At 42.1% G+C, this 22,980-nt stretch overlaps 1 protein-coding gene across 8 annotated transcripts; it reads left to right on the top strand.

Moving 5' to 3' along the window:
* The first annotated feature begins 3,560 nt into the window (after nucleotides 1–3,560).
* Nucleotides 3,561–22,980, top strand: RAB9A (RAB9A, member RAS oncogene family). 8 transcript variants are annotated; one of them, XM_073355282.1, is made up of 4 exons: nucleotides 5,288–5,373; nucleotides 13,916–13,948; nucleotides 21,505–21,569; nucleotides 21,661–22,980. In XM_073355282.1, exons 3-4 carry the CDS (start codon nucleotides 21,517–21,519, stop codon nucleotides 22,298–22,300), a joined length of 693 nt encoding a protein of 230 aa, XP_073211383.1. In that variant the 5' UTR covers nucleotides 5,288–5,373; nucleotides 13,916–13,948; nucleotides 21,505–21,516; the 3' UTR covers nucleotides 22,301–22,980. The 8 variants fall into 8 exon arrangements, 6 of the variants coding, with proteins under 6 accessions (XP_073211377.1, XP_073211383.1, XP_073211418.1 ...); XM_073355317.1 differs by lacking the exon at nucleotides 21,505–21,569 and adding an exon at nucleotides 17,178–17,262 and having other exon boundaries at nucleotides 21,661–22,979; XM_073355307.1 differs by having other exon boundaries at nucleotides 21,505–21,558; nucleotides 21,661–22,979.

Genomic DNA, 22,980 nt, shown 5'->3' on the forward strand with positions numbered 1-22,980 from the left:
ATTTATTGCCAATATCTTTTGCTATACAGGTCAAGAGAACAAAATATAGAAGATGTATAGTATAAGACAGTTTATAAAGGGAATTTTATTTTTAAATAGAATGTTTAATATTTCCCAGCAGTTTTCCAAATCTCTTTCAGGCACAATAACTATTATTTAAATTAATGTCACATAAAGAAAAAAGTAGCAGTTTCCAAACATACAAATATTGTTGTTATGTTATATAACTTACAATGCAAATTTCATTCTGAAAAATCCCAAACAAATCACAGGAATCATTTCCTTCATCACTGAAATGCAGCCTTTGCAAACAGTGGTCAAGACCTAGGTCTAACATTTCATCCAATATGACACTTCCACAGCACAGCACCTCTTCATATTATGCTGTAGTATTGGGCAAGCACTGACTCCAAGGGAAGAGTGCCAATTCAAAATCATTAAGACCTTATTTTTCCAGCTCCTGGAGTTCACAAATTTTTAAATCCAGTTCAGCAAGTGGTTGTGAAAATCTTAGGGTTTTAAATGGCAACTACAGTACTATTAATTCACAATTCAACAAATTATTACTGTTATTTATTATTTGTATTACTGTAGGGCCTAGGAGCCCTGGTCATGGGCCATGATCTCATTTGTTCTAATTATGTGCTTAAGTCCATCCTTGTTTAGCAAAGCACTTAAACATTTGCTTAACTTCCAGTGAATTCAATGGGGCTTAAATATCTGCTCAAAGTTAAGCATGTGCTAAATAGAGATGGGCCTAGGCTCATCACATTCACCTGTACTTTCTATCTGGACTATGTTAATGATCTTGCAGCATTTAGACGTCTATTCCTTTAGATAATTGTAAAACATGGAATGGTTCTTTTGTTAGGCCTTGACATACATTAGATCCAAAATATTTTTGGAGATGGCTGTAAAAGTGACAAATCCAATCTATGATCCTATCAGTAAAGTAAATGGAGTTTGTTTTTTATAACACTTGTTTCAAACACACTTTCTTTCAACCTGTAATCATGGACCTCAGTTGATGACTTTGGGGACCTCTCTAAATATGTTCAAAAAATTTCAGGTTTCTGTTCTTGATTTAATTATTCACATTAGACCTGATTCTGTATTCCCATAAAAGGCCCACTGAGGCATTGCAGGAGCAGGCCCATTATGAAAAGATTATTCTATAACTAATATGCTCAGATTTTTCCTGGCTATATAATTTATTACTTAAAAAGACACTGTTAACTTTGTTTAAAATGACTAAATTAAAAAAATCCAGTTTATGAAAGAGCACCCTTTAATAGCATGTTTTGAAATTTGTTTACCCTTCACTACCCTTTCTGTAAAGCCAAAATGCCCTGCAGCCATGTACCTGCTTATACAGGCCTAAGATGGAGAGAAAAATACAACTAATAGTTTTAAAACAACCCCTCTAAAAATGCCCCCAAATCGCTCCTCTGTATATTAAAGTTTTGATTTCAAAGTTTGATGGCTGAGGGCTATCCAGGGCTAGAAGCAAACACTCTGTATCCTTTTGGAAAGGGGAGATTTTTGTCTTTCCAGTGCTATAAAACATCCCTTTACAGCTTGGAAGGGTTGACATATATTGAGGAATCTTCCACCAGGTTGTCTGATGGGTTGCCTGTTTGATAACCATACCCCACTTTGTTTTTCCCTCGCTCTGGGGGACACTCACTGTGATCTACTTATCCTAAAACTGGGACTCCTGTGCTGAATATGTTTCATGAAGAAGAGCCATCACCACTAGCTGCCTTTATGGGGACTGCTCTCAAGAAATGTCATAAATGCGTAGTTAGATAATAAAATTCAAAACCCTCACAATGTTTCTTCATCTCATGAAATACTGTTTTGTTGTACTTTATGTATCTCTCCTATCCTGGCCTCCCACATTCCTAATAAATTCTTTATGGAGTATGATTAGAGAGAATAGCATATATACACCAATAATTCTGCCAGCATCTTTGAGGCTCCTTATAGACGAATGTTTAATTGTTTTAAAATGAAAACAGACAGCCCCCTTCCCCGCTAAAGGCATTTCTATAAGTATTTCCCTGGTTGTATTAGCATTTTCAGCTCTCTAACCCAGTGACAGCAAAAATTTTAAAATCCCATCTATAGCTGAGCAACCCAACAATAATTCCAGAGAACTGGATAGATAAGTTGTGGTGACAGAGACAGACAGATGCCACTCAGTCATCCTACTCTTCCTGCCAATTCAGTTCTTCTGAACATGCAAGGATACTAAAATTTACAAGATACCTACTCTTTGAGCTCATATTTCTGTTTGAATATACGGCCTGCTAACAGGACTGTTACTGGCAGGAAGAGCAGAAAGATAGAGATGTGCACACAGATGTCTTTAATTATTACAAACCTAGTGAATCAGTGTCCCTTTTTCTGCCTTCTGATGTGTTATCTGAGATCCCCCCACTTCCTACACCCCCTTTTTAGTTCCATCCACCATTTCCCCCAAAATAACAATGGTGTAGCCACCTGTTTCTGACCAAGAAGGGAGAATCTGTCTCCTTTTTGTGTCCACAATTGCTGCTCCAGCCAGTGGCCACGGGATTTCTCAACAGAGACAAAAGGTTCTCTCACCCTCCATGGGCTGTGCAGGTTGCCTCTGGATTGCTTTCTAATTCTGTCAACCTCACAAACTAGGGGCCAAGCTTTTGATCCAAACTGTGATACTGCAGCAGTTCAGTGTACTACCACCAGATTATTAAATTGGTTAGTTCATGATCTTTAGTTTTTACGCTCTGCAGGAGTTGATTGGTAACTTTTGGGCAGGTCTGTTGGAGCATCTTCTTTATTTAAAAAATTAGTAAGGAAATGTTAAACAGGGATATGGTTTGTGAGATACAAGTGCTTAAAACAAGAATATGGTGTTCAGCCTTTGTGGCAACTAAGAATGTTAAGCAACCCAATTTACTGCGGCACAAACAAATTCTGAATTGCCTTTATAAAATCCCTGACTAGTCCCCAAATTATGGCCCTGTTCACCCTTGAGTACAAAATTATGCTGGCTACAACTGTTTGCATGGGAGTTGTGCATGACAACTATATTGCATAGTAAACCCAGTTGTTATATCTTGCCTAAAATTAAATTAGAGGCTCTTTGAGACAGGGATCCCCCCTCTGTTTTTTTAGCACAGTGCAGCCCTAATTGTCTAATGTTTTTGAAGTTAGATGTGTACCACATTCAAAGCCTGACTGATGTCTCATTAGCATCATTGGGGGGTCATGCTATGCAGAGTGCTACTGTTAGAGGCCAAACAGGTCAATGCTTTTTGTGTGATACAAATAACAGTCCCTGTCCCAAAGAGATTACAGTCTCAAACAGGAGTGGCCAACCTGTGGCTCCGGAGCTGTATGCAGCTCTTCAGAGGTTAATATGCAGCTCCTTGCATAGATGCCGACTCTGGGGCTGGAGCTACAGCGCGCCAACTTTCCATTGTGCTGGGAGGGGGCTCGGGGGGGCCCTGCTCACTGCTCAACCCCATACTCTGCCACAGGCCCTGGCCCCACTCCTCCACTTCCCCTGAGGTTGCTACGCCCTTGCTCCACCCCTTTCCCCTCAAGCCTCCTGCACACTGCAGAATGGCTGATCAGGATGGGTAGGAGGCACAGGGATGGAGGGTTAGGCACTAATCAGCAGTGTTGCTGGTGGGTGGGAGGGAGCTGATGGGGGCTGCAATGTATTACTGTGCTCTTTGGCAATGTACATTGGTCAATTCTGGCTCCTTCTCAGGCTCAAGTTGGCCACCCTGGTCTAGAACAAGACGCTGGTGGATGAGACAAACAAGCAGAGCACAGTGGAGTGTGAGGAAGACAGGATAACAAAATAAGAAGCTGGGGAAAGGTCTGTGGACTGAAACCCTGATGATACAACTCCGTGCTGCCCACACAGCCAGACTTCAAGACTAGAGTGAAGGTGAGCCCATTTTGGCCTGAATTAGCAACTGAGCACAGGGGAAATAAGAATTTTAATCTGAGTGCCAGGCTGCTGCGTCTGGGTTGCTGATGACTCAATGTTTTTTTCTCAACAAAGATAAGTCTGCAAACCTTTTTTATTTAAAAAAAAAATTTATTGAAGTGATTCATGTATAAGTAAATGATCTGATGACTGAGACAGAGCAAAAGACATAGCATAAAAGCGCTGTGTCACCCTCACAAACAGATGAGGGCTATTGGGAGAACAAGAATCTGCACAAAGGCAAACAGTTGTAAAAGTTTCAGAGTAACAGCCGTGTTAGTCTGTATTCGCAAAAAGAAAAGGAGGACTTGTGGCACCTTAGAGACTAACCAATTTATTTGAGCATGAGCTTTCGTGAGCTACAGCTCACTTCATCGGATGCATACAGTGGAAACTGTAGCAGATTCTCTGTGTATATATAAAGTCTGCTACAGTTTCCACAGCATGCATCCGATGAAGTGAGCTGTAGCTCACGAAAGCTCATGCTCAAATAAATTGGTTAGTCTCTAAGGTGCCACAAGTACTCCTTTTCTAGTTGTAAAAGTAAAGCAATTGGGGCCCTGTGGCTGGGATGCCTCCCCAGTGCTCGTGACCCGCGTGGTCTGGCAGTCAGGATAGGATCTTCCCCTCCTTCAGTGGCCTGGATGACTGCTTCTCATGGACTGATCTGCGCTCTGCCATGGCCTTAGCCTTGCTGGTGCTGCAGCTTCCAAAAGCAGGGAACAAGACCTTGGAAAAGGGAGCAGTTCCGGCACCCTGCAGCGACAGACTCACTTGCGGGGAGAGGGCGGGGGCTGCTGTGGGCGTGAGTGAGCGGTGGGGGGGGGGGCAGGGGAGAGGGAGTGTGTGCGTGGGGTGGGGGAAGGGGGTATGTGGCGGGGGGCAAGGATGGGGAGGGGGCCAGCTCGGGCTGGTGTGTGTGTGTGGGGGGGGGGGAGGTGGGCTAGTGGCGGGGGGAAGAGGAGCTAGTAGTGAGCGGTGTGCATGGCGGGGAGGGGCCGTGGGGGGGAACAAGGGACATGGCTGGGGACCGGCCGGGCGCGCAGCTCAGTCCCGGCGAGGGGGGCCTGGGCGGGGCAGGCACGAGTGACGGCACCGGGTGACTGAGGCTCCAGTGGACGGGGGGGCGCCGTCAGGCGGGCACCAATGATCGCAGTTTGGGGGCGGAGCCTCCTGCCAGAGAGGCGCGCGGGCCCCTCCCACAGCAGCGCCCCAGCGCGGGCGGGCGGGGGGGTCTGCGGCCGGCCTGGGTCACGTGACCTAGAGGCCCCACCCCTCCCGCCGCCGCCATGTTGTTTCTCTCTCCCGTACCAGCTGGTGGCTGCAGAGGCGGGACGGGAGCTGCGCAGCCCCGGTGCCGACATCAGCGGCGCCTCCCCCGGCAGGTAACAGCGCACGGAGCCTCGTCTGGAGCCGGGGCTGGGAGGTGGCCGCGCGGGACGGGGCCTCGGGGCGGCCTGGCAGGTGCAGGCGCCCCCCCCCCCCGGGCTTCGCTCCTGGCCCCGGCCGCTGCCTCTCCGCGCTGCGGGGCGGGCGGTGTCTGCGTTTGTTGCCTGCCGGGGGCCGGGCTGGGAGCCCCCTCCCCCCACCTCTCACTTGCTCTCCCCGGGTTTCCGGGTCTGGCTTGTGGCCGCGGCCGTCGTGGCCCCGCGCGCGGTTTTCCGGGGTCCGGGCCGGGGGCTAAGGCCGCTGCCGGGGGCGGGGCCGGGGGGGCGCTGGCTGTGGAAACAAGCAGTTCAAGATGGGGACCGGGAGTCAAGCCGCTGATCAAACTTCTTCTGCGCTGTAATGAAATGCGGCGTGATTAGCGATCGCGTGACTGTGGGACAGATCCCTTTCCCTCCAGGGCGCTTTCTCAGCGCCGGTTGAAATCACCAGCCTGTCTCAGCTTTTTAACTCGGTTTCTGCGGGGTGCTTTCCTTGCCCCTGAGCACCTTTCGAAGGGAGATTCCTGTAGACTGACTGAGAAGGAAGGTCCCTAAACTGCGTGGCTTGAAAAGCTACTTTCCCCCAAGTAACTGTAAGGGCAAGGCTGACCTTAAGTAGGTAATTACCGAGATGGGAAATGCCAGTAGCTTATATGCTACCGGCAAGCGGGAAGCTCCCTGGCTAGCCTGGGGGATACAGCTTCAATTTTTGGTGAATTGTAAGCCTTCATTTATAAACTCCCTTTCTAAATGTAAGAATGCAGTGTCATCTTTCTGACTCTGCGTACACTTACAACCCCAATAACAGTTTCGCTGCTGTTCAAAATCCAGTGTCAAGTACTGAATCTGCCAGCATCCACTTTGGTTTCATACTTAAATGATGTCACTTTCATACAATTGCTGCTTCAAAAAAACCTATGAGCAGTTTTTGAGGTAAGCATTGGAGAGGGAGTTGCTCGCAGGAGTCATATATAGCACCCGTCTAACAGTATAATAGGTAAACTAGATATACATTTAATTATCGATGTTGGCTTCAACAGAGAATTTGGTCTTCACCCTTCCCAGTTCCTATGGAGTTCGGTTTGCTTTTTAAAATACACTTCTTTTATTAAGGGACAACTTTAGGTAATAGGTAGGTCTTTTGATAAGTTCTAAAAGTGGTTAGATCCCAACTCCAAAGTGGGTCGTGAATTCATCTTAATGGGGTTGCCAGGGACAGTGTTAGACTCACTGGGGTCTGGGGTTGAAGCAGAAGCCTGAGCAACTTAGCTTTGTGGGGCCCTGGGCAATTGCCCTGCTTGCCACCTCCTGATGCCAGCCCTGATTCTAGAGCAACACAGTGCATAGGGACGTGTAGTAATTTTGTTGTCAGAAAGGGGTCACAGTGCAATTAAATTTGAGAAACGCTGACCTAGCTGACAGAGAACACTGTGTTAGCCAGAGTTACTAGGAAAAGGAAGTGACATCCCAGGGCAAGAAATTATCAGGCACAGAGAGAATCAGGTGATTTGTGGGCAGCAGAGTGGAGGCAGCTGCTGAGAAGTGGACTGCAAAGGAAATACCAGGTAGCAGATCTCATGGATGGCTGTAGCTAGAGCCTGGGAGATATGGGGTCAGGTGGAGTTGTCCTAGAAGAGAGACTGTTTTATGGTAGGGCTGAGGAAGGTAAAACATCCCAGTAGGGAGCTAATTGTGCATCCACATGGAATGGGAGATGCGCAGGTGGGCCATGAAAAGTAATTGTAATCAGCAGAGCAGGGAACAAGACAGAGAAGAAACCACAATAGAGTTGCCATGGGAGAGGCTCAGGTAGCCTGTCACACATGTGATAAGCTGTCCAGCAGAGGATGTGAACTATCAGTACAGCAAAGCAACAGGGAAACAATGCAGAAGGGCAACCTGACCAGTGAATTGCACCCAGGGATGGAGGTAGATTAAATCTGAGACCAAGGGCCTATAGCATTGTCTGCAAACTACCTTGCACTGGTTTAATTAAATCAAGTTAGTTAAAAATCTGTGTGGATGCTGTTATTTGTTACCTTAAACCTGTTCCTAATTGATATAAGAAACTGAAATAAATCTGTTTTAAACTGAAATAAGGGCTTGCCTACACATGGAGCTATTTGGGTATAGTTATTCTGAACAGTTCTGTGTGGACACTCTTAATTTGGAATGTGTGCCCACACGAGGAGTCATTCTAGAATAGTTAATTAAAATTGAAGTGGGGTGTGGATTTAAATGTCTTTTAAGCATAGACAAGCCCTAAGTGTCAACAAAGTGTTCTGCACAAGTTTTAACTAAATTGGTTTAAAGTAACAACTTTTATTTTAAAGTCTTGGTTGAGAGGCATGAAGCTGAAAGTACTCTTAGGGTATGTCTACACTACGAAATTAGGTCGATTTTATAGAAGTGGATTTTTAGAAACCGATTTTATACAGTTGATTGCGTATGTCCACACTAAGTGCATTAAGTCGGCGGAGTGCGTCCTCACTACCGTGGCTAGCATCAACTTACAGAGCAGTGCACTGTGGGTAGCTATCCCACAGTTCCTGCAGTCTCCGCTGCCCATTGGAATTCTGGGTTAAGCTCCCAATGCCTGATGGGGCAAAAACATTGTCGCAGGTGGTTTTGGGTACATGTCGTCAGGCTTCCCTCTCTTCCTCCGTGAAAGCAACGACAGACGATCATTTCACGTCTTTTTTCTTGGGTTACCCGTGCAGATGCCATACCACAGCAAGCATGGAGGCTGCTCAGCTTACCGTCACCATACATCTCATGGGTGCTGCTGGCAGATGCGGTACTGCATTGCTACACAGCAGCAGCTCCTTGCCTTCGCGGCAGATGGTGCAGTAGGACTGATAGCTGTCGTACGTCTCCTGGGTGCTCCTGGCAGACCTTGGTGAGGTTGATCAGGGATGCCTGGACAGACATGACTGTTCTCCTCTGAGAGCACCGAATGGGAGCCAGAGAGTCCAGGTCATTCTCTTCCTTAAGTTTTGTCGCATGGAGATTCAGTCCTGCCTGGAATATCATGCAAGCTGGAGGCTTCCGCTTCAGGTTGCTCTCCCAGCTGGCAGCACCGTGTGGTCGCACCTACCCCTTGCTCCCATGGCTCATGAAGCCTGGACAGTAGTAAGGAGCAACTCAACTGTAGGCTGAGCAAGTGCAGAATGGTGGTAGAATGTGCCTTTGGATGTTTAAAAGCTCGCTGGTGCTGTTTGCTGACTAGGTTAGACCTCAGTGCAACCAACATTCCCATTGTTATTGCTGCTTGCTGTGTGCTCCATAATATCTGTGAGAGTAAGGGGGAGACATTTATGGCGGGGTGGAAGGTTGAGGCAGACACCAATTTTGAGCAGCCAGACACCAGAGCGATTAGAAGAGCACAGCAAGGTGCGCTGCACATCAGAGAAGCTTTGAAAACCAGTTTCATGACTGGCCAGGCTACGGTGTGACAGTTGTGTGTGTTTCTCCTTGATGCAAACCCGCCCCCTTTATTGATTTTTAATTCCCTGTAAGCCAACCACTCTCCCCCCTTCAAAATAAAGTAACTGTTTTGAAACCATGCATTCTTTCTTAATTAAAAAAAAAAGAGATAATGGACAAGGTAGCCTGGGTGGGGTGGGGAAGGAGGGAAGGACAAGGCTACATTGCTTACTGTAACCACACTAAAGATCAGACTGTTTGAATGACAGCCTTCTGTTGCTTGGGCCATCCTCTGGAGTGGCTGGGTGCCCGGAGCCTCTCCCGCCACGTTCTTGGGTGTCTGGGTGAGAAAGCTATGGAACATGGGGAGGAGGGTAGGCAGTTATACAGTGGATGCAGCAGGGGTCTGTGCTCTTGTTGGCTTTCCTGCAGCTCCAACAGATGCTTCATCATGTCCGTTTGCTTCCCCAACAGATGCTCCCCCTCAGCATCTCATCCTGCCTCCACTCTTTGTGCTCACTTAATTCTTTCCTGGGCTCTGCCACTGAATGCCTTCATGCATTCAGCTGTGCAGGAGGACTGCTTGAGCTTGGAAAACATGTCATCGTGAGTGCGTTTTTTTTCGCATTCTAATCTGCAATAACCTCAGGGACGGAGATGATGGGGGAGCGTAGAAACGTTCTACGATTCTGGGGGGACTGCGTGGTCACCTGTGCTGCTGAGTTCGCCATGCTGACCAAACAGGAAATGAAATTCAAAAGTTCCTGGGGCTTTTCCTGTGTACCTGGCTAGTGCATCGGAGTTCAAAGTGCTGTCCAGAGCAGTCACAGTGGAGCACTCTGGGATAGCTCCTGGAGGCCAATACCGTTGATTTGTGTTCGTACTACCTCAAATTAGACCCAGCAAGGTCGATTTTAGTGCTGCTCCCCTTGTCGGGGAGGAGTAAAAAGGTCAATTTTAAGAGCCCTTTAGGTCAACGGAACGGGGTTGGTTGTGTGGACGCAGTCATTTTTAAATCGACCTAACGCAGCTAAATTCGACCTAACCCAGTTGTGTAGACCAAGCCTTAGTGTACCAATAGCCAAGAATGCATTCCTGGGATAGCTTATTGCTGTTGGGCTGTGGCTTTAAGCATTATGGCTTATGGTTATAAGTATCATTTTTAAAAATCAAAATAAAGGGGGCTGGGGAGGCTAACAAGGTATTTCCAATCTGAAAAGTAGTTCATAGTAGAAGGGTTAGAGAACGTAGTAGGGGAAAGGGTTATAATAATTAGAGCTGGCCAAAATTTGGAATTTCAGGTTTCTGGGAAATGTCAACATTTTGGAATTTCTTGTGACCTGGAGATTCTGGAAAAAAAAAAAATCATTGAGAAGATTAAAACTGTTGCCATGTGGGCTGGTCCAGGCCTAGGGGGTCTGGGATCCCAGAGCTTCTAGACTCCCGGGCTAGCTGGCTCCCAGCGCTGTCTGACCCCTGCAACGTGGGGAGCCTGCTGGCATGGAAGTCCAGCTCAGTGGCAGGGAGTCTGGGAGCTGCAACATGGGTTGGGGCTCTTGGGGCTTCTGGATCCATGCTGCAGTGCTGGGAGCCTAGACCCTGAGAGCCATGGCTTGACCCAGTCTTCCAATTCTGGCAGGAGGGAGCCCCAGAAGCCGTAGCTGTGCTGTTGCTCAGAAATTCCAGGCTCTCAGCTCCATGACAGGGAGCCTGGAAAGCCTGAGACACCTGCTCAAGTTGCCATTTTCAGGGCTTCCAGGTACCCTTATGCAGACCTGAGAGCCAAGCCTTAGTTCAAGCCAGGGCTTCCAGGCTCTGCTGCAGGAACTCTAGAAGCCTGGGGTCGCTGACTATGGAGCAGATCGGCTCGTGGGGCTGCTGTGGACTGCAGACTCCTGATACTCACATGAGCCAGCTGGGAATCAGGCATGCTTCCATCAAACCCCTGCCTGCAATTCAGAGAGAACTTATTGAACCTGAAGTGTGTTTCCATGAAACATTTCAGGTTCCATGAATCAGCATTTCGCAGTGAAACTTTCATCTGAAAATTTCAGACCTGCTCTAGTTAGACACTTTTTCTAGTCTATTCTTGTATTTTGAATATGTTTTAAAATGTAACTAAAGGGTCACACTTGGGGCCCCATCTCTCTCCTTTCAGTAATAGTGGTTCCAATTATAACCCTCACCCTAGTTCAGGGCCCTGAACAAGTCTGTAGCAAATAAATACATAGATTGAGGGCCACAAGCTGTCATGTTCTTTCCCTAGAGCACCACCTCCTGCTACTCCTTTTACTCAAAGTACAAGTTTAAACTGGTCAAACACCTGTGAAGCTTGGTGGTTTCTTTGGCACTACTCATATTACAACTTTTAACTGAAATTGTAATCCGTTAATGGTATAGTGGACTATAAACACAGTTGCCTTTATATACCACATTATTCTTAGTATTATAGTTAGTGTTTTGCACCAGACAAAGGCTCAGCAAGGTACACAATTGTCTTCCTGCAGGATAAAAATGGATGATTTAAACAAATTATAAAATAAAAAAGGTATTTAAATACTTTTAAAGAATAAACCTATTTAAAATGACAAGCTGTATAAGGCCTAAATTTACAATAATCTATTAAAATAATTAAATATGAGGCCACAGATATGTACTGCTTGGTTTTAAAGTTCTCAGACTATTGAACTTATGGTAGTCACTGACTAAGCACCTGGAAACAAGGCCTGTTGACGTGCTAAACCAGCTTTTGAAGTAGTAGTCTCTTCTGTGGCTGCAGAAAGAATCTTTTTCTCCACTTCAGTTTATTCAACTAGTTCAGTTCATTGATTAGTTCATTCAAAATTAAGAAATTGAGTGGGAATTGAAAAAGCAGGAACGTTTTTCTTCCAAACTATCTATGAATAAAAACTAGGTGTGAGGATAAGAACTACTAATTTAATATCTGAAAGACATGATGACCAGAAACCATCAGTTCAATTCACTACCGACAAATAATGATTCCTTTGTTTAATAAATCAATGTTTTAAGGGCAAAACATGTTTATATAAATATTTTTATTGTGTATCCTGCGCATTTAAGGTAGTTTAATTTCATACAAAAAATAACATCCTGGGTTTGCACACTTTTAATTGTACTCCAGTTTCCATCCAAATAGAACTTGACACAAATCATTAGCAAAAAATTAATCTAGTAAATAAGAAATGCATCATTCACCATTTTCTAACATAAAAGTGTAAAAAGTAAGAATCTAACTACATTAAGCTGTATAATAGTGTATTGTCCTGGTTATCAAAAAGTTCCCATTTTAGTGTAAAGGATATATTTAGTTGCAAATCAACATGTTTTAAAGGTTACCAACTAATGAGAATTAACCTTTCTTTAGGAAAGAAAACCTTAAAAATTACAATTGAAATCAAGATTTAAATCTATTTAAATTGTTTTCTGCTTGCCTTTTTAAATAATGATTAAAATCGGTGATTTAAATTGATCCACTCTGTCTTCCTGCAGCCTTATTTTCTGGCCACGTGATTAGGAGGGCCTGTGTAATCAGCTGCGTGGTTGGACAACCATCAGCATTGTTTCATGTGCTGATGGTACCACTCTATATACACATTCTCCCTGCATTCTATCCTCTGCAGGGGTTGTATGGGATAGCGGCTCTCCTTTTCAGTTAGAATGCATTGATAGGAACATGATTAGGCAGCACGGTAGGTGTGGAAACAAACATTATTTATCTGTATTGTAGCCATATCTGTAGTCCCCAAACAAGATTTGATGATCTGTTATGCTAGATTCTGTACAAAAATGCATACTTGTCAGCCATTATTTGATGAAAAGTGGGCACCAATTCTCATTATTTGTACCAAGAGTACAGGAAGGTCATAAACTGGTCACAAAGACACTTTTACTTGTAGTGTGGATTAGGCTTCATATATTCAACTACTAGAATTTCTCAAGCAGTGAATTTTATTAGATATCTTTCATCCTGGCTTCAGTATCTATAAAGCAGTCAGGCTCCTTCTGAAGTTCATTTGCACTTAAAAAGGAAAGCTAATTAGTGGTTTTCCTGGATCCCTATTTGGTTTTTGTTTTGTTTTTAAATAAATTTTAGAAATCCCCAGCTACCTTCAATGGTGCAGTAGCCAGACTACAGAAGGGCCTAGGAACTACAGGATTTGGCATATGCTGTGTATTTTCTATAGTGTCTTTGCTACAATGTTGCATTCTCCAGTCTGCCAGCAAATGAAAATGTTTGACAAATTTGTAAATAAATCAAACTAAATGTAAAACCCTTAATTCAATATAAAGACTGTGAATTTAAGTGTTCAAGCCAAGAAACTTTAAATGAAAAGCTCCTGAGGTACTGTACGTATTGTATATATTAAAGCATCCACTTAACAGCAAAAAGATGCAAATTTATCACAGTCTAAAGATGCAGTATTCACAAATGTTGCATTTTATTAAAAATACAGACAAGGTTTCCCCCAAGATTTTAGTGAAGGTTGAGGACATACCTAGAAAAATAGTTTCTGTGAGTCACAAAACTGTGTGTGTGTTTGGGGTGGGGGACATTTTAAATTCCTTTTTTTGGTTTTGTAGTCAAAATCAAATGTGGTATAAGTTCAGTATTTGATATGACCTTTTTCTGGGGACTATCCTGCAGGGGTTTGGAATTCAATGATCTAATCTTTTTCCATGTCATTCCTGTTATTTACTCTAGATTAATTTTAAAGATGGAGGGGAGGCTTAAGAAAAGAGTCTTGTGTATGGCTTTTCATAGTAGGTTTTCTTGTTTTGGGGCTTCCTTTTTGAGAGGGGCATGACAGTGAATCTTGTATTATATATTCACAAAACTGTTCTAGAAAAACTGATTTGTGTATCTATCTATCCATCCTTAAACCAATTGGTATGCTGTGTGTTGGTGATGATATATGAACTGTCAGAGTAAATGTGCATGTACAATCTCTTGATATATTACAAGTTACTATTTTATGCTTAGCTACTCTTAAAGCAAAATTGGCTGAAACAAATTGGTTACACATATTGCAAATTAATGTCTCCTCATTTGCAGATGCTGAATGATGATTTAAGCTGAACAATCAAGGTAAATGCTTTTTGATGTAATATTGCAGTGTTGTTGTTGCTGTATTGGTCCCAGGATATTAGACACACAAGGTGGGTTAAAGAGACAAGCTTTCAAGTTACACAGACCTGAAGAGCTCTGTATAGCTTGAAAGCTTGCCTTTCACCAAGAGAAGGTAGTCCAATAAAAGATAGTACCTCACTTGCTAATCTCTCTTGACATATGTTGATTTCTTTGCGTATGCAGTTATATATCATAGATGTTAACTGTGTTCGAAAACAAAATATAAATTCTGTAGAGTTCAAAACAGGTAAAAAGAATACCAGTTGGCTAATCTAAATACTAAAACATTAAACAGAGTGGGAGTAATTTAGACCCATTATTTTAATCATTTGGGTTTTTAAAATTGAAATTTGAAAACTTGTGCTATTGTGACTTTAGATTAAAATTTATAACATTAAGATGCTGGGTTTTTAAAAATGCCTCTACTTAGAAGGATCTTACATGAATTTTATAAAACTTAATGTGGAAAAACAAAACAAAATATTGAAAATTATAACCCTGATTCTGCAAAACTACGTATGTAACTTTAATCACATAATAGTCAGTTGTGGAACCATCTGGAGTATCAGGTTCTAAAATTGTATCTTTATGAAACTTTCCTTAGTGACATAAAATCTTAGTCACTTCAAAACAAACTTGTGTCAGTGTTAACAATGAAAAGTTAATTTAGACTTTCAGTACATTTAACAAAGTTATTGTGAGCTTTTTTTATCCACCCAGGCTAAAAATTTCAAAAATAGGAGCCCCCTAAACTGAGGCTTTTAAAACTATATTTAAGAATTGTCTGTACATGAGATTATTCTGGAATAACTCCATCTGTGGACACTCTTTATGGAACTGAGTACCATCTGGTTTAGCTTAATCCAAAAGCGGGTTAAGCAAAACCTGAACAAGGCACTCAGGAATGGCTATTGCTCTTCAATTTCACATCCTACCTTGAAAATTAATTCAGATTAAGTGTAGACAAACCCTTAAACACCTGAATGATTTAGGAATAAAAATTCCATTTACTGCAGGCAGCAAACCCTGAAGGAGGAGTACTGCCTGGTTAAAGCTGAAATGCTTCAATTGACTTGAAGTCCAGTATGTCAGAAGGTGGCATTGATTGTAAATATGGCAAAGGCTTATTTGCTTATCAGTTTGTGTTTTAAGTTTGTGTTCTCACAGTAAGGATGTTAAAGAGGTTTTAAGTTATGAAACCTTAGTAGAGAAAAATCTCTGTGAAATCAGGGAAACTTAAATAAAAATACAAAGCATCCACTTTAGCAGTTCAAGGCTATGAAATGGGAAGAAAGACATGACTTTAAAAAACCATGATTTTTAGCTGCTGTGTTTAAAAAAAAATCCTTAGTGTGTCTGAGTCCCTCTTTTATACATAGATGCAATAAATATGGGCACTAGCAAAGTGTCGTGAAGTGATCTGAAAATGAGATTTTTTTCACTGATGCATTTGTTAGTCTAATGTGCTGTTATTGTAAAGCCTAGTTAACTGATAAAGTAACTTGTAATTAACAAAGGAGGGAGAGAGATATGGGACCATGGTATAAGCTGTAGCTAAGTTGGTTTATAACTAGAAAACACAAACATGATCCTACAGAGACTTTTCATGAAGTCACATGCAGGGCCGGATTAACTCTTCTGTGGGCCCGGGGCTGTTAGATTTTGTGGGGGCCCTGTATACAAGTCTTTTTCCTAATTTAAAACAAAATAATCAAATTATGGCATTGAGGCTATTAACGCTATACTAAACTTGCCTTTTAATTAACATAATACAGTTCTGTGGTTACATTTCGGTCTTAAAACATGTAGAATATAGTTAATTCAAAATAGCCTACTTCTTACCTAAGAACAGCTGTTATATTAGTTTCTTTGTGGGAGGGAGTTTGGGTGCAGGAGGGGGCTCCAGGCTGGGGCAGAGTGTTAGGGTACAGGAGAGGGTGTGAGGTGCAGGCTCCGCCCAGGAGGTGCTTGCCACAGGCCAGGGTGGATTTGATTGAAATCAAATTGATTTAAATCATGATTTAAATCACTAGTCAGGAAGACTCGATTTAATCATGGATTTCTACATAAAAGTGAAAAGGAGTACTTGTGGCACCTTAGAGACTAACAAATTTATTAGAGCATAAGCTTTCGTGAGCTACAGCTCACTTCATAAAAGTGGATTCTTGTTGGTTGTTATAACTTTAATACATATTCTTCACAGCTCACAGATAGATGTAGGTTTCATTTTTAGAAGGTACACACTATACATTAAGTGATTTATTTTGAAAACTTTTCAGATTATTTTTTCAGCTATATCAGAAAATGAATGATTATTTGGTTATTTCATTTACCAAAGGTAATTGAAGCAGATATTTATGAAGTCACTGGCAGGTGAACCATCTCCAATTCAACAGGTTAATTATTAATATTTGGAGGATTTACTTGCCATGCTGTATTAGGAGGAGAACATCACCAGACAGACATTTTAATTGTTTTATTTAACTAAAACAATAACATTGCTGTTGAAGAAAAAAATCCAGAATACATAAACATATAATATTTTAACAAAACAAGCATATACATTTTTGATTTTAGTTAAATACTCAAGTTTTTTAAAATCACATTTGTTTTTGTTAAAGTTGTTAACTAAAATAGTTAAATGAAATATTTAAAAAAAAAATCGACTGTCAGCCAGGTCAACATGAGAAACTTAAAATATTGGCTTCTGCAGCTAACTCAGTCATCTTCACCTTCATTTTCCTGTTTGTTCATAATCTGGAAAAGAAAAACAAGCTTTCCTGCTTTTTTAGATCCCAAACAGTTTCTCAATTTGGAATGAATTAGTCCAAAGGAAGAAAATATTCTTCCTGCACCGGCAGAAGAAGCTACTGCTGTTAAAAGTGAGATTATCACTTCAACAGTCTCTGAATCCAAGTGCTTAAGTGACTTCCACCAGTTCACTGGTGTGACTTTCTTTAAAACCTCATCAGCAAATATATATTTCTTGAATGGTTCTTATTCCCAAACTGGGTCTCTTTTACAGGCTGCTGCCATTTTAGGTTTCCCCTTCTAGTGAGAGAATGGTATGATAGAGCTCAAATCAATGAAGGCTACACTCAGACCTCAAGACTTCTGGAATATGCTGCTCTAACATTTTTGCTTTTGATTCTACTGCCTATCCCTCCCTTCTCACATTTATCTCCAGACGACTTCTCCTTGTCCAGATCTATTCCACCCCCAACAATCTTCTATTCATTGAACTTTTTGAAACTTTGCACTTTTAGAGAGAGGTAAGGGATTGACTCTGTGTACACAAATTTGTGGAGGGACAATAAGGTTGAGGTCTGTTATTTCTCACCTCTATATATTATTTATTTATTTAAAAACATTTTTGCGGTTAACAAGCATGTTATCTCTGGAGACACAAATCCACAGTTTGAGAACTGCAAAATTAAACATCTCTGATGGTATCTTCTAGACTGAGCACTGAGTCCCATTGGATAGATAGAAAGATTTAACCTAAATAATCTATACAGAAGCCTGTGGAACCCCATAAGATAGGGTCTCTAATCCATGAACTACTGGAACTCATTTACAAAACTTTTCTTAAACATTACATGAATAATTGTCTTTTACTATAGAATTAGAATTTATAATCCCTATTTCATGATGAGATATATTTGAGCTATAATGTATCTTAATTAAAACTATCTTTAGATAGTTTTTTTTTTCTCAAAAAGTATTTTATCAAAAAAATCATTGATTTTTATCCTCCCTGCCACAGGCAGCTCCCAGGCGGCAGAGCAGCAGGGCTCAGGCAGGTTGCCTGTCTGCCATAGCCCCATGCCGTTCCTGGAAGCGGCCGGCTGCTGGCTTGTCTCTGCACGCCCCTGGCGGGAGGGGGACAGTGTGTCTTCATGCACTGCCTGCAAGCACCGCTGCTCCAGTTCCCGGCCAATAGGAGCTGCAGGGACGGTGCTGGGGGTGGGGAACAGTGTGCAGAGCCGCCCTCCTCTCCCCTCCCCACCACGAGCCACAGAGATGTGCCAGCAACCGGCCGTTTCCGGGAGTGGCATGGGGCCACAGTATGAAGGCAGCCTGCCTGAGCTCTGCTGCGCGGCTGGAGTTTTAGCAGCCTGGAGATCGCAATCAACTGACAGAGGCTCCAGGATCGACCAGTCGATCACAATCGACGGGTTGGTGACCACTGAATTGTATATAATTATGGATTTATTTTTGTGGGGGCCTCCCTTAGCCCGAAGCCCTGGGCTGCAGCCCCTAGAGCACCTGCATTAATCCGGCCCTGCTCACATGCGAGTAGTTTATGCATAAACTTCAGTAGGCTTCTTGTGTAGTTACGCATTGCTCAACATCTTTGCAAGATCATGGCTATGGTTGCATATTTACTAGGATGGAAAAGTTTGTGAAAGAAAATTGGCCACTCTACTACTATTTTCTTGTTAAATGACATTTTAAAAGTATTAATGTACTCTAACCTTGTACATATGTCCAGGAGGGCACCACTACAGTGTTGCTTATCTTCAAGTAGTGTAGTCCAAGGATGAATACATTTATTCATCTTGCTGTGGACAAAACTTTATAGGCAGTGGCTACCTTCTTTTCTCTAGTTTTGAAATCCTTTCTGCATTAAGGCTCCCAGTTTTTACCGAACTTTGGGCATTTAAAAAAAAATTTCTTACTCTAGATAGGGCCTGTAAGACTGAGCATTACAAAAAAGTGGGAACTGTAGATGGAAGGAGCCAGAGCACGCCTGAAATTCCAGGAGTCTGGTGCAGGCCTTGATTCTACATCAGCACATTGTCATGTGATATGTATGCCAGTTTATAGCAGCTCTCAATTCTGCAAAAGCAGCTCTGTTTTCAGGTGATATGTATGCCAATTAATAGTAGTAATTAAAACAAGTGGGACATTGTTCTTCATCAGAGAGATGGGGCAGGTGAGGTAATATTGTTTATTGGACCAACTTCTGTTGGTGAGGGAGAAAAGCTTTTGAGCCAAACAGAGCTGCTCTTCAGATCTATTACCTCACCCGCCTTGTGTCTCTCATATCCTGAGACCTACATGGCTACAACTACACTGCATACTGCACTTTAGGGAGGAAGGAAGAAAGACCAAGTGGGCCATATAAAGGGAAAAACCTCCAATGACTGAGTGGAGAATATCCTAATGCCTTTCCAACTCTGACCTTCTAGACAGGTGCTTATTTTGCTGAACTAGTTTGACTTTTCCTAATTGTCATACATTTATGGGGATAGTAGGTAGATTGGTATAGGAATCTTAGGCCATGTCTACACTGTGGAGACTAAAGCCGCATAGATATGGTGGGGTAGGTATGCTGGCATAACCCCATAGTGTAGATACAGCCTACAGCAATGGAAGTGACTTTTCTGTTGCTGTAGGATCACAGCCTTCCCAAGCACTACATCTTTGCGGGTATCTAGGTTGATGGAAGTATTCTTCCATTAATTTAGCTGAATCTATGCTGGGGGTTAAGTTCGCATGGCTATTGTGCTCAGAGGTGGGAATTTTTCACACCTGAGTTCTGTAGCTGTGTCGAATTAAAATTTAAGTGTGGAGTGGGCTTTCGGGTTAGGTAGCTTAGGTTGCTGTTAGAAATGTTTCTATGACTTCTTTTGTGTTTAAATTGAGAATTATAACACTTCTAGAAGCTTTTTTACAAGTCTGGATGACGGTGAGGAAAACATGCAGGCAGCCAAACTATACCAGCCTTCCAATTCTTGCTAGCAGCAGTGCTGAGCCAACAGTGCAGGAGCTTGCTAAAATTCTGAATGTAGATGTGGCCTCAGTACTTTGAATCCAGTTAAATATGTTGAGTACAAGAAGTGTAAGACAAACATTGTAAATGTTTCCATCAAAGTTTTGTAGTGGACAGAATAAGGTCTGGTAGAGCTCACACATTTGCAGCTGTTGTGGCTGAAGATGTTTCTGCAAGCAGGGTGAATTGGCTCACATAGAGAATGCAGTCTTCAATAGAAAAAGATAGACCCATAACTGTTTTTAATGAACTTCTGCTCCTTAGGGCATTCTGTGCCAAAATAATAAAATAAAAATTCTGCACACAATATTTTAATATTCTTCAAAATCTGCAAATTTTATTTGTCAAATAAATGTGGAGGCTCCAGCAGGGCATTGGGGAGCACAGGCCACTGGCTGCACAGAGATGGGAGATCACTGTGCAGCTCTCTTCCCTGCCCCAACCCTGAAAACACGGACTCAGTGGTGAGGCTGCACACTTTATAAGAAACACTTTATAAGCTATATAAGCATATATATATATATAAAGCTATATAAGAAACACTTTATAAGCTTGTCAAAGTTCAGAGCAATAGCACTTATAGTCTCTCTCTCTATGGTCCAGTGAGGGCACCCACTCTTAGGCTTCTGGCTCCCTAGCCATCCCCTCTCTTGAGTGTAGACATGCATCTCTCTCTCCCTCCTGACAAGGGTATTTCCAGGCTGCACAGCTCCCTGTCTAAACTGTGAATTCCTCAGCAAAGTCAGAATGTGTAAGTTGGCCTGCCTTTTTTTCTCCTCAGAGATGGTAAACCGTACAGTTGTCACAGTTAAGTTACCTGTGGCAAACCCATGCCCATTTATTCTGAAGGTAAAAACATTACAGAGAAAAGATATCAAAACAATAAAAGAACCTACACATGCTAATAAGCTTACTGGAGATCACCCCAAGTCCAACAAGGGTTCAGGCAGGTGAACGGTCCTTCAAGCCCCACATGTGTTTTCAAGTTCATAACTCCTTTTGCTCAGAACAAGAACACCATGAATCTGAGTTACTTCTTTATGCCGTTTGGCCCTTTTGATCCTGGGAATAGGTAATTTACAGACAAAGATCCCCTCCCCAGGGCAAGCCTCCTACAAAGATCAGGTCCAGAGGTGGGTGGGCATTTGCATTTCCCTCCTCCCAAGTATTTCCTAGGGAAGCTACTCAACAGTTTCTTAGCTCATTGTTTAAAAGAGTCCTTTGAAATTCATAACACTTTCCAAGGTTTACATTAGTCATGTCTCCTAGACAAGTTACATACAGTCCCACAATAACACACATCATTTACATTTCTAATATGAGCTCCTCAAATGTTTTAACTTTATTGAATTAAGTTTGTCCAGGATATTACAGGAAATTGCCCCATCTGTCACAAACCTCATTTGAGATTTAAAAAAAAGAACTAGATAAGTTCATGGAGGATAGACCCATCAATGGCTATTAGCCAGAATGGGCAGGGATGGTGTCCCTAGTCTCTGTTTGCCAGAAGGTGGGAATGGGTGACGGGATGGATCACTTGATGATTACCTGTTCTGTTCATTCCCTCTGGGGCATCTGGTGTTGGCCACTGTTGGAAGACAGGATACTGGGCTAGATGGACCTTTGGTCTGACCCAGTATGGCCATTCTTAATTTCTTATCCAGTGGGAAGCGTGCTACTTTTAAAAATTATGAACATATTTAGTCAATTCCTTCTTTTCTTTTTTGCATTTAAGGTTTAGTGAACAATGGAAATCCTCAGTGACTTGGGCCTAACACTTTATTTATGGGTAATGCATGAGTATGTGAACAATTCAATATTTAACAAAATAAGTTGCCTATATCACAAGGGAAAAATGTTTGTTCTGAACAGGGTCTCTCTCATGTTACAGGACTCAGAAATCAGGAGGATCCGTTTCAACAACAATGGCAACAAAATCGTCGCTCCTTAAAGTAATACTCCTAGGTGATGGTGGAGTCGGGAAGAGTTCACTTATGAACAGATATGTCACTAACAAGTTTGATACGCAGTTGTTCCACACAATAGGTGTGGAGTTCTTAAATAAAGATTTGGAAGTGGATGGACACTTCGTTACAATGCAGATATGGGACACGGCAGGTCAAGAACGGTTCAGGAGCTTACGGACTCCTTTCTATAGAGGTTCTGACTGTTGCCTTCTAACTTTCAGTGTAGATGACTCTCAAAGCTTCCAAAACTTGGGTAACTGGAAAAAAGAATTCATTTACTATGCAGATGTCAAAGAGCCTGAAAGTTTTCCTTTTGTGATATTGGGTAACAAAGTTGACATAAATGAAAGGCAAGTGTCTACAGAAGAAGCCCAGGACTGGTGCAGGAACAATGGCAACCATCCCTATTTTGAGACTAGTGCAAAAGATGCCACTAATGTTGCAGCGGCCTTTGAGGAAGCTGTTCGAAGAGTTCTTGCTACTGAAGACAGAACAGATCACTTGATTCAGACAGATACAATAAATCTTCACCGGAAGCCTAAACCCAGTTCATCTTGCTGTTGACTGTTAATTTTTTTTTTTTTGCCAATAAAGTTCTGACAAACTTAAAAATAAGAAAAGGAGTAATAGCTCAAATATAAGTGGGTTCCACCCTAATATTATTAAAATATAACATTCTGCTGCTTTACTGGGGGGTAGGGGAGGGCTTCCATTCAGTGAGTGATTTGTTACTGAACTCTTCTGTTTAGAAAGGTGTCAGCTAAAAATGTTCATTTAATACAAATGTGTAATTTGCAAAGTTAACAAATCAAATGATAAATACTTAAATGTAATTCAGAGAAACTTGAAAGTTCTAGAAGCACTACTTTTGGGGTTTTTTTCTGTAATTCAAATGCAAGGAACAAATTTTATATGTATGTATATTTTTATGAAATTAGTATTCCATTTTTGGTTCACTAAAACCCATTTCATAACAATAATGCTAAATATTAAAGAACTTCAGTCTCATTACATTCCTTTTGATCTGAGTGGTACTTCATCTCTAATGTGATTTTTTTTTTTAAATTCTATATAAACCTTTAGATTTCTGCTATTAAGTACCTAATGTGACTAGAACTACTGTAGATTATAAGGTGGGAAATAAACCTCCTGCATACTTAAATGTCTGCGTGTTTTCCCTTCATCTGCTCTTCTAAAGCCTTGTTGAATTTTGCCAACAGGTTACTTAAAGCTGCATTTGCACC

This window comes from Lepidochelys kempii, chromosome 1, assembly GCF_965140265.1.
Source record: "Lepidochelys kempii isolate rLepKem1 chromosome 1, rLepKem1.hap2, whole genome shotgun sequence".
Lineage (NCBI taxonomy): Eukaryota > Metazoa > Chordata > Testudines > Cheloniidae > Lepidochelys > Lepidochelys kempii.

What these genes read in the sequence shown, in the direction of transcription:
- RAB9A (XM_073355282.1), top strand. Translation starts at nt 21,517, where the DNA reads ATGGAAATCCTCAGTGACTTGGGCCTAACACTTTATTTATGGGTAATG. An exon ending in TATTTATGGGTAATGCATGA is followed by an intron (nt 21,570 to 21,660) that starts GTATGTGAACAA and finishes CTCATGTTACAG; the next exon opens with GACTCAGAAATCAGGAGGAT.